Source organism: Eucyclogobius newberryi, unplaced genomic scaffold (genome assembly GCF_026437365.1).
Source record: "Eucyclogobius newberryi isolate DKJ021-1_F unplaced genomic scaffold, fEucNew1.0.hap1 SCAF_16, whole genome shotgun sequence".
Lineage (NCBI taxonomy): Eukaryota > Metazoa > Chordata > Actinopteri > Gobiiformes > Gobiidae > Eucyclogobius > Eucyclogobius newberryi.
This window is the reverse complement of record NW_027315790.1, coordinates 8,458,691-8,474,902: the sequence shown is the minus strand read 5'-3', so window position 1 is coordinate 8,474,902 and position 16,212 is coordinate 8,458,691. Positions and strand designations below refer to the sequence as shown.

Below are 16,212 nucleotides of genomic sequence, written 5' to 3'. Positions count from 1 at the left end.
CTTACCCGGAGATCGTCACGTTATCCCGGCGGACATCCTAAGGAAAACGCAACGAAGCAGACGGGCTGGACGTAAACTCCGAGAGAAGAGAGGGACAAACAGGAAGTCGGTTCCCGCCGTAGTCATGGGTAACGTGAGGTCCCTTCAAAATAAAATGACGGAAATAGCAAGCCTCATGCGGTCCCAGAGGACTTATAGGGACAGCAGCGTCTTGATTTTCACAGAGACCTGGTTAACAGCAGAAATGCCAGACTCTATTGTAGGTTTGGACAATTTTCATCTGCTGCGGGCGGACAGAACAAGAGAATCCGGGAAGAAAAGAGGTGGAGGTCTGGCGGTGTATGTGAACACGAGCTGGTCCAAACCCGAACACTGCACAGTGAAGGAGCAGCTATGTAACAGGGATATTGAACTATTGGCTATTGGCATGAGGCCATATTATCTGCCCCGGGAGTTCTCACATGTGATTTTGATCGCAGTCTATGTGGCCCCGTCTGCCAATGCTGAAGATGCTTGTGAAGCACTGCTCTCCTGCACTTGTAGGCTGCAAACACAGCATCCACAGGCTCTCTTCCTCATCTCTGGTGACTTTAACCACGCTTCTCCCTCTTCTGTTCTACAAACATACACCCAGTATGTTACCTGCCCCACCAGAGAATAGAACATTGGACTTGTTTTTTGCCAACACCAAGGAGGCTTATTCTTCTTCCCCCCTCCCTCCCCTGGGCAGCTCGGACCACAACCTTGTACATCTGAGGCCTGTGTATGAACCCATCGTGCGCAGGCAGCCTGTGGTGTCCCGTGAGGTGAGGATGTGGTCTGCTGAGAGCGAGGAGGCTCTGAGGGACTGCTTCAGCACCACTGTCTGGACTGAGCTTTATGACCCACATGGGGAGGACATCAACACCATCACAGAGTGCATCACGGACTACATCAACTTCTGTTTTGAGAACATTGTTCCCTCCCGGACAGTGCGGTGTTTTCCAAACAACAAGCCATGGATTAACCGTGAACTGAAGGCTCTGCTGAAGGAGAAGAAGAGAGCCTTCAGGTCAGGGAACAAGGAGGAGCTGAGGACTCTGCAGAAGGAGCTGAGGAGGAAGATCAGGCAGGCTGAGGCCGGCTACAAGAGGAGGATGGAGGAGCAGCTGCAGCAAAAGAACATTCAGGGAGTGTGGAGGAGCCTGAAAACCATCTCGGGCTTCAAAATCCCCCCTGCCCAGACAGAGGGGGATCTACAGTGGGTGAATGATTTAAATGCTCACTTCTTGAGGCCCGCCCCTCCCCCTGCACAGCTGCATGCTCCCTCTTCCACAGCTGGACAATGCCCTGCATCTGTTGCTCTTCGCTTATCTGCCCCGGACCATCAGCTCCCCACTTCGCCTGGACTCACCCATCCCCCCAGCACACGGTCCCCCTGCCAACCACTGACTGTCACAGCAGCACAGGTGAGGAGTGAGCTGAAGAGGATTAAAGTGAGGAAGGCAGCAGGACCTGATTGCATCAGCCCCAGGCTCCTTAAGTCCTGCGCAGATGAACTGTGTGGAGTTATGGAGCATGTCTTCAACATGAGCCTGAAGCTGAGGGTGGTACCACAGGTCTGGAAGACCTCCTGTCTGGTACCTGTGCCTAAGACACCGCTCCCCCAAAGACCTCAACAGCTTCAGGCCAGTGGCTCTCACGTCCCACCTGATGAAGACACTGGAGCGGCTAGTCCTGGACCACCTCCGCTCCACCGTGAGCTCAGCCATGGACCCGCTGCAGTTTGCATATCGGTCTGGCGTCGGAGTGGAGGACGCCGTCATCTCCCTGCTGCACCGCTCTCTCTCTCACCTGGAAAAGCCTGGCAGCTCTGTGAGGATTCTGTTCTTCGATCTTTCCAGCGCGTTCAACACCATCCAGCCGCTGCTCCTGAGGGACAAGCTGGAGACGGCTGGTGTGGAGTATGACCTGGCAGAGTGGATCCTGGACTACCTCACAGACCGACCCCAGTTTGTGAGAGCCCGGGACTGTGTGTCTGACACTCGGACCTGCAGTGTGGGGGCGCCCCAGGGCACTGTCCTCGCGCCCTTTCTCTTCACCCTCTACACTGCAGACTTCAGACACGACATGGACAGCTGTGTCCTGCAGAAGTTCTCTGACGACTCTGCCATCATCGGACTCATCACGGACGACGATGACGCGGAGTACAGAGGACTGGCGCAGGACTTTGTGGACTGGTGTCAGCGGAACCACCTCCTCATCAACGCGGGGAAGACCAAGGAGATGGTGGTGGATTTCCGCAGACGCCACCCCACTGCCCCCTCACCAGTGAACATCCAGGGACATTGAGAGAGTGGACTCATACAAGTACCTGGGTGTTCATCTGAACCACAAACTGGACTGGACTCATAACACAGACGCACTGTACAGGAAGAGCCAGAGTCGGCTCCACCTCCTGAGGAGACTCAGGTCTTTTGGAGTGACAGGGCCACTCCTGAAGACCTTCTACGACTCTGTGGTGGCATCGGCCCTCCTGTATGGTGTGGCCTGCTGGAGCAGCAGCATCACAGAGAGGGAGAGGAAGAGGCTGGACAGAGTCATCAAGAAGTCCAGCTCCGTCCTTGGCTGTGCTCTGGACTCGGTGCAGGAGGTGGGGGACAGAAGGGTCCTGGCTAGATTCACATCTATGCTGGACCATGAGTGTCACCCCCTGCAGGACACTCTCTCCGCTCTGGAGAGCAGCTTCAGTGAGAGACTGATCCACCCTCGATGCGTGAAGGAAAGGTTCCGTAGGTCTTTCCTTCCTGCTGCTGTCAGACTTTATAACAAAAACTGTTAGTACTGAACACTCGCAATACTGACCTAACCCAATACTGATGTGCAATTCTGTCATATGTGCAATTACTGTGAAATTCATGTGCAATCTATGTGCTGTCGTGACACATATTCATGTGCAATTACTGTCGGGATCACATGCAATGGTATTTATTTATTTATTTGTCTATGGGAGTTTTTATTTATTTATAGGAGATCTTCTACTGAAAGTGTTTTTCAGACTTCCTATAAGTGATCTGTTCTTCTGTATCTACCTCTGTATCTACCTGCGTTGCACCAATGAAATTTCCCCATGTGGGACAATAAAGGAATATCTTATCTTATCAGATATTCAGCAAATAATCAGGCAAAATGCCAACAAGAGCTTCACAAACAAACAAAAGGCAGTGCTTTTCTGCTCTCGCATCCAATGATTACTATTCTACTTCAGAGTATAATTGGTGAGTTCTGTGCCCTTCTCCTGTAATGAAGCTTAGAGCTGAACCTTAGAGCTTAATGATAAACTCTGAATGATAAACTCTGAAAGATAAAAGTTTTAACACTGTTGTCGTAGAATACATATATATAATATCACCATAATCTAAAACTGAGAGAAATGTAGCCTGGATTAACCGTTTTCCACAATTAAGAGGAAAACACGTTTTATTTCTAAAAAAGAATGACGGTCTGGCTTTAAGATTATTAGTTCGCTCTTATTTGTGTTTGTTGAGGGAGTTTTACTTGTTACCATCGACCAAAATGTATATATAAAAAGGATATGAAGTAAGAAAAATCTAACACAAGGATATAATGTTAAAAGATTGTTTCAAAGAGGGCTACAAAAAACAAGAAAAGAAACAAAGAAAAACAAAGAAATATGCTTTTGGATCTGTTCTCTGACAGTGTATTTTAGCAAGGGAGCTGCAGGGGGAGCTCTAACGCTAAAGTTGGTTAGTTTTGCTTTTAAATGAATCATAATGTAATATATAACCTTTATTTCTAAATTGGGGATGGCAAAAAAGCACTTTTTTTAAGTGGCTCCTCATCTTTCCCTGACGTTCCACTGGCGCCACAGAATGGAAGATATTTCATAAGTTTTAATATTTAATCAGCAGTAGAAGCAGGTCCAGATCTGATGGTGCCAGAGCATCACATGGACCTGGCACTAAACGTACAAATATGATCAACCTGGACAGAGCCTGTTAGAGTAAACCACTCTGCTAATAAATAAAACAAGGGAAGACATGTGTAATGGTGAGGGTGCAGGAGATGGTGTTACCACAGCAACCAGTTGGCTTTTTATTTAAAGATGTGCTTGTTTAAAAGGCTAATTGTGTTTTTTCAAGCATGGTTTTAAAGGAGACATATTCTGCTAAATTGTCTTTTATAAGCTTTTAATAAGTAATCCTGGCGTGTTCGAGGCTTGAGTGTTCAGAAAATATATGTTTTTCCTTTTGAGTCACAAGTAGGGTTTAAAAAGATGTGGCCACATCTGCTGCTTGTTTGAACATGGATTCATTGGGCTTTGTGGTTTACTATGGACAAAATGTAAAATGTGATGTATTACATAGATTTGTATTTCCAAGCACCAGAAAAAAAATACAATATGTTTGAATGTGTGAATTATAACCAATCAGCTGATAAAATGGAACACTATATGACAGTCAAATCAACCCGGGCCCGGTTTGTACTCACTCAAACCCACAAATAGAAAATAATGCTACAATTAACATGTACTTTTTTATTTTGTATATGCATTCTGCCTGGAAGTTTCATTTTTAGGGATTTTGGCCTCAGATTTGAAAAGTCTCTGTCAGTCCATTCTTCCTAGGAAACAAGCTTTACAAAGCTTGTTTTCTTTTATAATCAGAGTAAATCAGACATCTGAGTCACAGCTTCACAAAGAGTCCAGCCATTTGTTTGTGCCCCAAAGCGTTCAGAAACAGCTTCAGTTTGATCAGGCTCATTTTAGTCAGGTGTTTCAGGGAAAATCTGCAGAAATGATAAGCGTTTTTTTAATATTAGTCTGTATTGGTTTAGGCAGCATAAATTAAGCAGCCTACATCTACTAAAGTAAAGTAATCCAGGAGCCTTAGCATTAGAGATAATGCTAAACAAGACTTGCATGTTTGTAGAAGTCTAAACTCTAGAGTCAGACAGCATATTGAGGGATTTCCAAATTACCATTGAAATACAGGTTTGTGATTACAGTTACTCTTTCAGTCCTATTGTTGAATCAAAATGCACATTTTTATCAAGTGGCCAGAGGAAATGTCTTGGAAAAACCTGCTGAGCTCAAATTTTTTTCAAGTGCTAGACTTTTCTACTGACATAATTTAAAACTACATGCCGTCTTTGGTAATAGCATGGCCACCAAAGCTGAATACAAATAGCCTTATGCCCATAATCATTTCCTCAGTTCCAGCATGTAATCGATGTAAACTATAATATCCATCAACGCTGATACAACATGAAGTAATAAAGCTGTAACTAATAGTTGTCTTAATTATGTTTCATGCATTCATTATTTCTGATTACCCATTCATCATTTATATTAAACGCCAATCACAAGCAGTGGTTTTGGTACAGACGTGTGACATACACAGGGTTCATTAACGGAACAAGCCGTCGAGACATGCATGTAAAATACACTGGACATTTTAGCTTTGCCTGGAATGTTCCACAGTGTTCTATTAAACTCGTCTCATAGCATAAAAGTATAGATAGACCTAAATGTAACCAACCATTTCAAGTTAGCTTTCAAGTGCTAGCGAGGAGGAGTCCGGCTAGCTTTAGCTACGGAAATGTTTTTGAGAGAGAAAACAAGTGAAACCAAGATGGGGGGAAAAAAGCACATTTAAAACATAAGAAAAAATAACAATCATCACCAAACTCTGACTTGATCTTGTGATAAACCGTAATAATTTGACTGATGACTGATTGACTTATCTCTTGAACCGTCAGACTTTACAAAAAGCTAGCATTTTAGCATCAGCTGCTTCCTGTTTATCAAATTATTATGTTTTCAAAATCAACCAGTATTATCCAAAGCCAAATCATTAAAGGTCCCATAACATGCAAAATCAACTTTTCAGAGCTTTTAACCTTCTTACATTGCTATTTGTGCTTCATATATGTACCCAGAGTGTTTTTTAGATTGATTCCCGCAGTGTTTAGCTATATTACAGACTATCTCCTTTCCTCGAATCTCCAAACTGACGGGGGGTGTTCACAGGACTGCGTCATAACCACAGGCACGCGTCATCATCCCCCTTCACCCTCCCCCCTCTCCACCTCCCGCCTCCCCCTCCCGCCCCCTCCCGGAGCAGACAGCTGTGGGGGACACACTACGTCACGGGTGGGCGGGGCACACACGCGCTCTCTGAGACTACGTCACGGGTGGGCGGGGCACACATGCGCTCTGAGACTACGTCACGGGTTGGGCGGGGGAGCCAGATCGCTCTTCGCAAGGGTGGGGGCGAATATCAAACCAAGCCGTTTGCATTTCCGGGTTGGTGAGGGGGTTCAAGGTATGGGTGATATTTCTTAACTATTATGTTAAGGGTGTTGCACAACCCTTATTATTATCAATTATACACTTAGGATAGACTACGAAACGTGAAAAAAAGCATGTTATGGCACCTTTAAATAAAGAGTGTGCAGTAGCTCCTGTGATTATAAATGTAATGCAGTACAATTACATGCTAGAATCATGCTAAAGTACTAGTGCAGAGGACAGATTACAATAAAGTGTACCTTAACAGAGAGAAGGGTTGTTGACCAGGCAAACCACAATGACAACAAGAACTGATTGTTTTGTATTAGATCTGTGATAAGTGTTTTAATTATTAAATTCTCTTCAAATTTCCTGTTTGAAATGAGTCCAGAACAAGTCATTCAGACCTATAAATGCAGCAGTTTTTTATGCTGAATAAGACTTGATATTTTGCAGTTCATGGAGGAAATGATGGTACTTTTTGGATTCACTAATTGCGTCTATTCAAATTGCTACTTCAATTCCATTGCGATTAACCTTGCATCTTTCATGTCCCCTATAGGCAATCATGCGTTTATATCTGATGAGTGCAATATTTCCTGGGAATGCATTCGAAAACTTTGTTCAATTGCCCAGACCTGACACTGTTAAACACTTCTGTCCCCGCGGACGAGACGGAAAATAACCAGCTGCACTCCAGGCAGTCCCTCTGAGCCTTTTCTCCACTAAACTGTCTCTGGCCGGGGACAAGAGTTACTAACCCCAACCTGGACTTGAGCGAGCAGACAGTAATGGGATTTTCAAGAGGTGCTTGAAAGAAAAAATAGAAAACGAAAGGGGATAGTAATGGATCATAGACTGAGTCCTCCATAGAGAACGCAACAGGGATCAAATGAAAAATACTTTTCAGAAAAACTATGATCTTCAACATGAAAGTTTTTTTTAAACTTTGATACAGCAAGGATGATAATGTTCAAAATCGAGTCGAGGGTCGCTTTGGAATGGATTGGGCCCAACACAAACTTGATCTTGTGATAGACCCCCATATCTCCTTGGATGCGTAACTTATATGAGCTTGTCATTGTCAAGCAGGACAGGGCCATGATTAATTCATTCACAAAATATTTGAGCCAAACAAAGCTACTACAAGTTATAATCAGGTGTTTGCAGTTTTTTATGCATGGCACTCGCGTTAAGAATAAAACTATTATATTTTCAGTTTTCCGACTTTGCAGAGAAAGGAAATAAATTCAGAAAAAGCTGATGATAAAACAGAAGTAGTTTCCTGTTTACTCGAGCTTTAGCCACGTCTTACAGCCACACAGACTTGGACTTAATTATTTACCAGCGTCTCTTTGTGATTTGCTGAGATCTGCCTTATGATTAGAAATTCAGGTATGATTTATATTTTGTTGTTGCTTTAAATAGCGGCTGGTAGCCAATTGCAAAAGTCCATTTGTGTCACAACAGCCATCTACTTTATTCTTTATTCTTTCCACCACCTGACTTTAGACTTTAGACTTTGCCTCTGTCCCCACCCCCTCGTGTATTCACCAGTTGTTAGATGTTATTCATTAGGAAACATTAGTTATCTTTGGGTAACATCAGCTGCTCATGTAAGCAGAGCTCTGTCGGGACAATGAACATGGCGACAATCCGGCGTGTTTACAGGATGTATATCATATATGTTCATTAACTTGAACTGTCCCCACCAAAATTAATACACAAACAAAGTGTCTCTGAACTCTAAACACGGAGATGCACTCCACCATTAGAATAAACATGCCAGAGCGGTCTAAAGCAAAGCGGTGTGGGGGCAAGGGCCAGTCGAAACATGGCATCTGTCTGAGCTACCAAGCAAATATGTTGTTTATTTGAGCAAGTTAACCCAATATAGAGGAGGAAAGCTTTGACAAATTAGTTTTTTGAGAGATGGGAAAGATGATCTAAGAATGAAATACGATGAAATTACCAGTAGCCTATTTTGTGCTTGAAAAGTCATCTTAACATTCATTACAATTTGACAACTTGCAATTTGTATGAAAAATATCTATCTTCCAACATTTGCACATTGGGTTTGATTTATTTTTTATTTCAGACACATTCCTCATTGCGAAAAATTTTCACCAGATAAAAAGTTTTAAAAAATGACACAAAAGTAAAACTTATCTTACAACAACTGTTTATTACTTTGTGAGGAAGTGCGACAGACTAAATGTGAAGTAAATTAAATCACATTAGAGGTCAGTTAGCTGTAATTTCTTTAGTTTGAAATGTATTGTTCTTGTCAGAATGTGTAACTTACATTTCAAAATTGTTGATTCCTTTTACTTGAAATGTTATTGCTTCATTATTGCGACAAAATAACATACCACTGCATTTTTCAGCAAATGAGAGCACTGCATTAGATTGCATTGGAACATTAGCCAAAATGTTTTAAAAGTAAACAAAAGAGATGTGGATCAACTCCTCCTCCCGCTGGACCACAACTGGTGAACACATCTAAAGGCCAACACACACGGGACACTTTACTGCCTGCATTATTCTCTATAGGGTGCACACACTGGGAGACTGAAAACACACACTTATTGCACTTCAGTGGCGAGTACAGACACATTTTCTGCTCAGTGACCGACCGACTTGGAGGAGAAGCAGGAGAGCTGAGGTGGAGGCAGAGAAAGCAGCGCCTCCTCTACGTGCACAGAAAACTCTTATGTTGCTAAACTCACTAATAATAACTACCTCCTTCCTCTTCTCACACAGCCTCATCTATGTCTCGCTTATAGGTTGGGTTCACGTAATTTAGAAGAGCATGTAACTCAATGGGAGATTTACTGCAAAGGTGTGTTTCAGATCGACGCCAGAGAGCACCGGTGAGCGGCAGTTTCATATATAATATATTCAAATTCTCGTACCCGCCTCTCTTTCCGTATTTAAGAGAAATATCCAAAAAAGCAAAACATGTTTGAACCTCCTCATTATTTGTTTGGGATCGGAGTTGAATAATGACACACTCTAAAGTGCATTTTTATTGAAACAACACTGACACATTTCCAGTTTTCCTGCTAATCCGACCAATATCACAGTAACAGCAGCCTAAATCCCTAATGAGTTTAACATGCGACTTTGATATTTTAATGATTGCACCAACATCACAAAATCATTAATTAATTAAGTAGATATCTTAAATGTTAAGATTTAAATGTGTTTTTAAATAATTCATTGACACATTTAATTAATTCAGTGTACATTTAGTAATTAGTTCCACATCACATTATTTTATTCATTGTACATTAGTTAGTTACCTGTCCGCCACTCTCCCTCACTCACAACATTCAAATCCCGCCTAAAAACATACCTCTTCACCCAAGCCTATGACCTCCCCTACCCCTAGCCTCCTCTACCCCATTGCCTACTCTTCTACCCCCTGTTACATCCCCATCTTTTTCTCTCTACTTCGTCTGTCTTCATTTTATCTGTATATTAATGTGTATTGTACGTGTTGTCCCCCCCTGTCTGTAAATACCCTCCCCTTTTTTTATTATGTTCAGCGTCTTTGGGTCACTGAAAAGCGCTATATAAATAAAAGTTATTATTATTATTATTATTAGTTGATGAAAGAATAATTAATTAAGTGTGCATTTTATTTTGGCACACAGAATCATCCATAGAATTCCCTGTTTAACTGTCGGACTGAATCTTTGTTGACGTGGTTTATTTTTCATATCTCTGTAATTACTGGGCCTATCCACATGAAACAAAAACTGACAGAAAGTTCAACATCTTCTTTCTCAGGGCAAACAAAAATACATTATTCGACTCCAAAAGTGTAATTGTTGTCAGGTGAAGGGACTTTAAACTATGAAATAAAATTGTATGTTTGTGGAGCCAATCCAAATTACAAGGTTCAAAGTTGGCTATTTCTTTCAAAAACACTAAATAGTTACATATCGTAGACCCCTGCCCTCCATCAGAGATGATGACATCTTCAAATCTCTTTCTCAAAGTTTCGCTTTACTCTTACCTGGTATTCGCTGGGCCAGAAGGTGCTGACAGCCAGTTCCACCTGGTGCCACTGCCGTCCCTGGGAGCCGGAGATGTTCCACACCGCTGAGCCTTTGGGGCCATTGTTGATGCGGATGAAGAGCTGCAGATTCCCCGGACTGTGACCGTCGCGGCTGTACAGGAAGTAGCTAAACTGGATGCAGTGGGTGTCGTTCTCACTGAGCGGCAGAAGCAGCAGCTGAGTGCGCTCGCCTCCGTAGTGCTGCGACGAGTTCACCATCATGAAGGAACCTGGGGACGAGGCGGAAAGGATGTGGTCAAGTCAACTTTAACGCAAGAACGAGGTGGTAGTGGCGTGATTCCTCAGTAGTTCAATTATTTACTGAATTTAAAATTCAAACTACATGTTTGCCATTGTTTTGGTTAGACCTGGTTTAGAACGAGTAAAGCAATATTAAAGTCCTAGTTTATCCCTAGTTTTGACATAATTTAGCCCTAGTTTTGACCTAGAATAGTTCTGATTTAGACCTGTTTAGATCTGGTGCTACTCGGAGGGCCAAACATTTCCTTAGGTGGTATTTGGTGTGAACAGTTTGAGAACCACTGGGTTAAGCCTTCACTCTTATACTAGAATATTGTGGCATTGAATCAATACTAAAACGAGAGTATAGATCTGGTCTAGTGTTCCATGACCAGGACCAAAACCCCTCTGCTCCTCCTGAATCCGAGGTACGACTGTCAGTATGACTCTCCTCTCCAGTACCCTGGAATGAACTTTACCGGGGAGGCTGAGGAGAGTGATCCCTCTGTCGTTGGAACACACCCTCTGGTCCCCCTTCTTGAACAGAGAGACCACCACCCCAGTCTGCCAGTCCAGAGGCACTGTCCCTGACCACCACAGGATTAATTTAATTTCATTTAATTTTCTACCGCTTGTTCCCTTTCGGGGTCGCGGGTGACTGGAGCCTATCCCAGTGACTTTGGGCCTTATGCTGGGTACACCCTGGACAGTGGCCAACTCGTCGCAGGGCCACCACAGGATTCATCAAACTAAATTCTTAATTCATGCATGCCTTATTTGATATACTTATTATTATTCATCGTGGTATGTTGCATGTTGCACATCAAGGCTGAAAGTTCCAACGTTTGTGAATTTTGCTCACTGACATAGGCAATAAACCTTTTCTGATTCTGATTCTGAGCTATGTTTTTGATGAGGGAACAGTGTTAGAACATGGTTACACAAACACACACACACAAAGAATAGATGATTTCCCGCTGCCAGTGCATTCGGCTGCAGACATAAGCTTTGTGCTGATTTGTTGATAGCCAGTCAGTGTCGAGAGATATCCACGATGTACTATGCAACGTGCTTCTGTGTGTTAAACCCCTCCTGCCCACACACTCCATGTACACGGCTGTCCAATGTTTTGACTGACACGCCGATAACGCGGAACGCCTGAGACCAGAATCCTGGTGCAGAAAACGTCTTTCATAATAATACCATCCACAGAAAGGAATTATGAAAAAGCACCGGAGTGTGGATTAAGATCTTTCTCATCAATAAGAAAGCTTTTCAAAACACTGAACTAGAATAAAGCTTTTTGAACTTTCATTTATTTTTTTTACATCAGATGTTCTTCTTAATGTAATAAATGTCATTAATCTTGACTATAGATTCCTTAGCAACTGTTGACTGCATGCACATTTCTCAAAGGAGCAAAACTTTAACTGCTATTTGCTAAAATCCTTTCTCTGTGTTTTTATACAGTAGCTTTTACATTCTCAAAAGACAAATATTATTATAGTTGACCTTTCCTTTGGCATCTAATGTTGTACAATTATTAAAAAATTGTTTAACCACAAAAATAACATCACTCTGGCTTTTCCCATGCTAGGAAATGACTATGGGCTCCATCTTCTGGCTGCATTCTGGGATTGAAACATGCCCAGCAGCGTCATCACAACAAACATGGCACCGCCCGTGTCCCCCGCATGTTCCCCCCGCTCGCCTTCGCTACCAAAATAAAGGATAGCGGCGTACTAAAGGTCGATTGAAATATCTTAAAATCGTGAGATTTAGTCTCCCGATCGGGTTGATCGAGACGTTTTCTGTCATTGACTGTTGAAGCCTGACCCCTGGTGGTCACTCCGAGTTAAAAAATGGCTAATATTTTTCTTTTTTTTTGCCTTCAAATAAAAAAAAATAAGAATTTTCCTACTGTCCGACCCACTTGAAAAATGTTGACTCGGGTTACAGCAAACAGACAATTTATTTTGGGGTAGCCTTATGTTGATATTTTTATGCTGAAATAAAGTATTACCTTTTTTTTTTTTTTTTTCGTCTACAAACTCAGTCCATTTGAGCGATTTTAAAAGGGTCTCCACACCTCTTCCTCTGCCCAGTGCCATCTCCAATCACACCTCTATATTTTAAACCCTCCCGAGTTTGGCCTGAGGTTGTTATCCAGCGCTATCTGTCCAATACTTTTGGGCTATTTGTTTGGTCTATTTCGGCCTGTGCCCACTGCATCCTGGGTTCCCATCATCTCTCTCTCTCTCTCTCTCTCTCTCTCTCTCTCTCTCTCTCTCTCTCTCTCTCTCTCTCTCTCTCTCTCTCTCTCTCTCTCTCTCTCTCTCTCTCTCTCTCCGGGCTTCAGATCGTACTTTGATTTGGAATGCAGGTTCACAGAGGCGCAGCAGGCCATCGCGCCCAGGCAGCGCACTGGAGATCTCCTGTTTTGGAGAAGAGGAACCACAACTGATCTCTGTATAAGGAGCCTTTGAATGCAGACTTCACAGTGGTGGGAAATACAATTTAAAAACTCACAAATAAAGCATACGGTTTGAAGACAGGGCAGTGCGTTTCTGAGACTAAATAGACTAAAAAAACTCTGTAGAACTGTTCGGACTTTGGTTTGGTACAAAAAAGAAAATAACCTAAATAACCAGAAGAACTGTAGCGAGGTTCTACCACATGTTAAATAGATTATTACTTACTAAAAGCATCAGAAGGAGGCAGTGGGTAAAGAATCCACAGACAGAGGGAAGGTTACCAGTAAATTAACATAAACTTAAAGGACAAATATTATATACTATTTGCATTGTTACTCCCTGATGTAGCCACGCAGTTGTTAAGATTGTGATTAGACGGCAGAAATGTATAGGATGAGTCTGGCGATGACTTATGGAAAAGTAGAGAAAATTCTCAGAGCCACATCACAGGTCGAGAAAATGTCAGTCATCGGGAGAATGAAGCTAAATGCAAAAGCAATGTTAGAACATGGTTAAAAGCTAAAAAGTGTGTCCTTTAACTCTACAATGGGCAGAAAAAAATCTCATTTGTGGCCTCAGATTACAATTTCGTTTGCACAAAATGGAATTTAAACATTTATACATTTCTAACAATTAAGGAATTGACCACCAACTAAACAAAACATGGTGCAGTTTTAGATTAGCATTTATTCAGCAAGAGCAACTATTCAAATCAAGAGCTTTCACAATGTCCTTGTGTATTTCAAGCCTGGATTCAAATAGAAATGGATCATATCTTCCCTGCCAATTATTCACTTTTTTGCAGGAGTTGCTCTGCCAATAAGTGTCCCCCTCCTTCATGTTATACAGAGCTGCCAAGCTCAAAATAAATAAGTTCTACACAGACACAAAGCTGTTTCCAAGCCGAACATTGAACATTTTACACAAATCCCACTACTTTCTATCATATTTTAGGTGCAAGACTTTCCCCTTGTTCTCCACTCAAGTGAAAGGAATTCCTTTCTGTACTGGAACTTCCAAGAAGTGCAGATCCATGGCAAAAAGATGCAACCCTAACCCTAATTCCAAGCTTCTTCTTTATTAGGACAACTCAAATTGGTAGTTTGCTTCGTTAGATAACATGATACATACACTCAAGTAGATTTATGACTCATTACTGTCATAATTTCTTCTCTCAGCTGTCATCTGGATTATGTTTAGGATTCACTAAAGCACAGACGTCTAGACTGAAAAACAGCTTTGTACCTAGAGCCATTATTGAAGTGAACTTACAAAAATGAACATTAGAATGAATGGAGTGGGATGATGGGATTGAACAAGTGTCTCTTTTACCACAATTACAAAAAGCACATTTCATTGTGCTTGTACAATGACAATAAAGGAGAATTTAATATAATTTTGCACACGTCTGTCTATGGATTTTAAAGGCTATGTTTGATTTTCCATTAAAATAAATTAAAATAAAAAAATGCTGTACTGATTTAAAAAGAATAAATAAATACAAAAAGGCAACTAAGGCAATACAAATATTGCCTTAGTTAATAAGTGTTATCTTAACAAAACATCAAATAATATGGGCTGCTAAAAATATAAATACATTATGTGTTTTTCACTGTCTCCAGTGCATTCCAACACAATAGTTTTAGTTTTTGCACTATTAAGTCGCTCTCATTAAATAAAAGCACAGACGTTGCAAACACTGCTGCAGGACTCATTAATCACACCAGGCCTAACCCTTTTAGAAGAGTTTGCCTGTTTTTACAGAAATTATCTATCCATGCTTAAAATTGGTGCCGTGCTAGTTTTGTGACCTCTGTGGGTTTGTAGGAAGATCACCATCACCATAAGTTAACTTAGGCTTCATATTCTTCGTTTTTATTGTAGTAGACACTTTGTTGTCTTCACAAAGTCTCCATGTTGGTGAGCACATGGCACATTTGACACTGTTCTACCATCCAAATCTCACCATATGCTGTGCAGTCTGGACTCTACCACGACTCATCTTGAATCTTCTGCAGTCCGCACAGCCTTACTATCATTTGTTTCTTTAGTGTTTTTTAATCAAATACATGACTATTTCATGTATTGTTGCTCGGAAATAATGTTATAGAGAACAGGAGAGGTCTGGAAAAGGTGCCCGAAACAATGTGTTTTCAAAAATATGAAGTGAATAAAAGATTTCTTTGCTACAAGATAGATGTTGAAAGGATTGAAGTGATGTGGGGATTTAAAAACATGTCATTCCCAATAACTACACATTTAATAGCCTCAAATACTTCGTAATTAGAACTAATCTTAGAAACGACAAAATAATGACCACATTCCTAACTTTAATCTCTTAATCAATTTAGCCTGAATCATGCTTAATAAACTCTGTGTTCATGCTTTAATAGGCTAAAAGGTGTAATTATAATAAAGTGGTACCAATAAACTCAATAATATACATGCAGTTAGATAAATAAATTATATATATATGTCTTAAAATATCTTTCTCTTCATAATAATTAAATGTTTATATGTATTTATTTATCTTATTAATCTGTTATATTATAAAAAAAAAACAATACATGACTATGAAAAGAGCTTTGTTTAAGCCACCAGTGCTATTAAAAATCCCAGCATGCACCTCCCTTCCTGTTGAGTTATTTACCATTGTAAATCTCCTCTTAAACGTTCAGCGACGACACTGCTGTGTCGCTGACACACTCCACTTAGCTAACATAAACTACATAAAGCAAACAAACAAGCAATTACATGTTTCTGGGTTAAAAATAAAAACCTTAAAGGTCGCTTTTAGCTGAGCCGCGATAAAACCCAACCAAATCACATAATATTTCTTTAAAAGTAGCCTATAACTTTGGTGTTAGGCTTGTCCGGCGCTGTTCTGTTTGCCTTTGGCTGTAAACATTGCACTCAGAGGAGCATTTCCCCAAACATAGTCAAGGCTAAATGGCTTTGTTTGTTGTGCACCATTTAATGTGCTTCTATCTACCAAAGGCAAAGGAAACTGTCCCATGTGTTAGAGAGTCACATGACAGTTAGATTAAATGACACAAATTCTGCATGATTTTTATTGTTGTATTGTTGCTGGGTTATTGTTTTTTTATAGTTTGAAAATACCAAATCACTTCCTGTCACGC

The 16,212-nt window shown here is 41.3% G+C and overlaps 1 protein-coding gene across 5 annotated transcripts in view; it reads right to left on the bottom strand.

The window, feature by feature from the left end:
- The window catches only part of LOC140361637 (receptor-type tyrosine-protein phosphatase U-like), a 422,151-nt gene that overhangs the window by 225,265 nt on the left and 180,674 nt on the right, over positions 1 to 16,212 (bottom strand). For all 5 annotated transcript variants that reach the window (XM_072447383.1, XM_072447385.1, XM_072447384.1 and 2 more), the window contains exon 3: positions 10,317 to 10,588. In XM_072447383.1, coding sequence (XP_072303484.1) covers positions 10,317 to 10,588 — 272 coding nt within the window. The remainder of the gene's footprint in view (positions 1 to 10,316; positions 10,589 to 16,212) is intronic.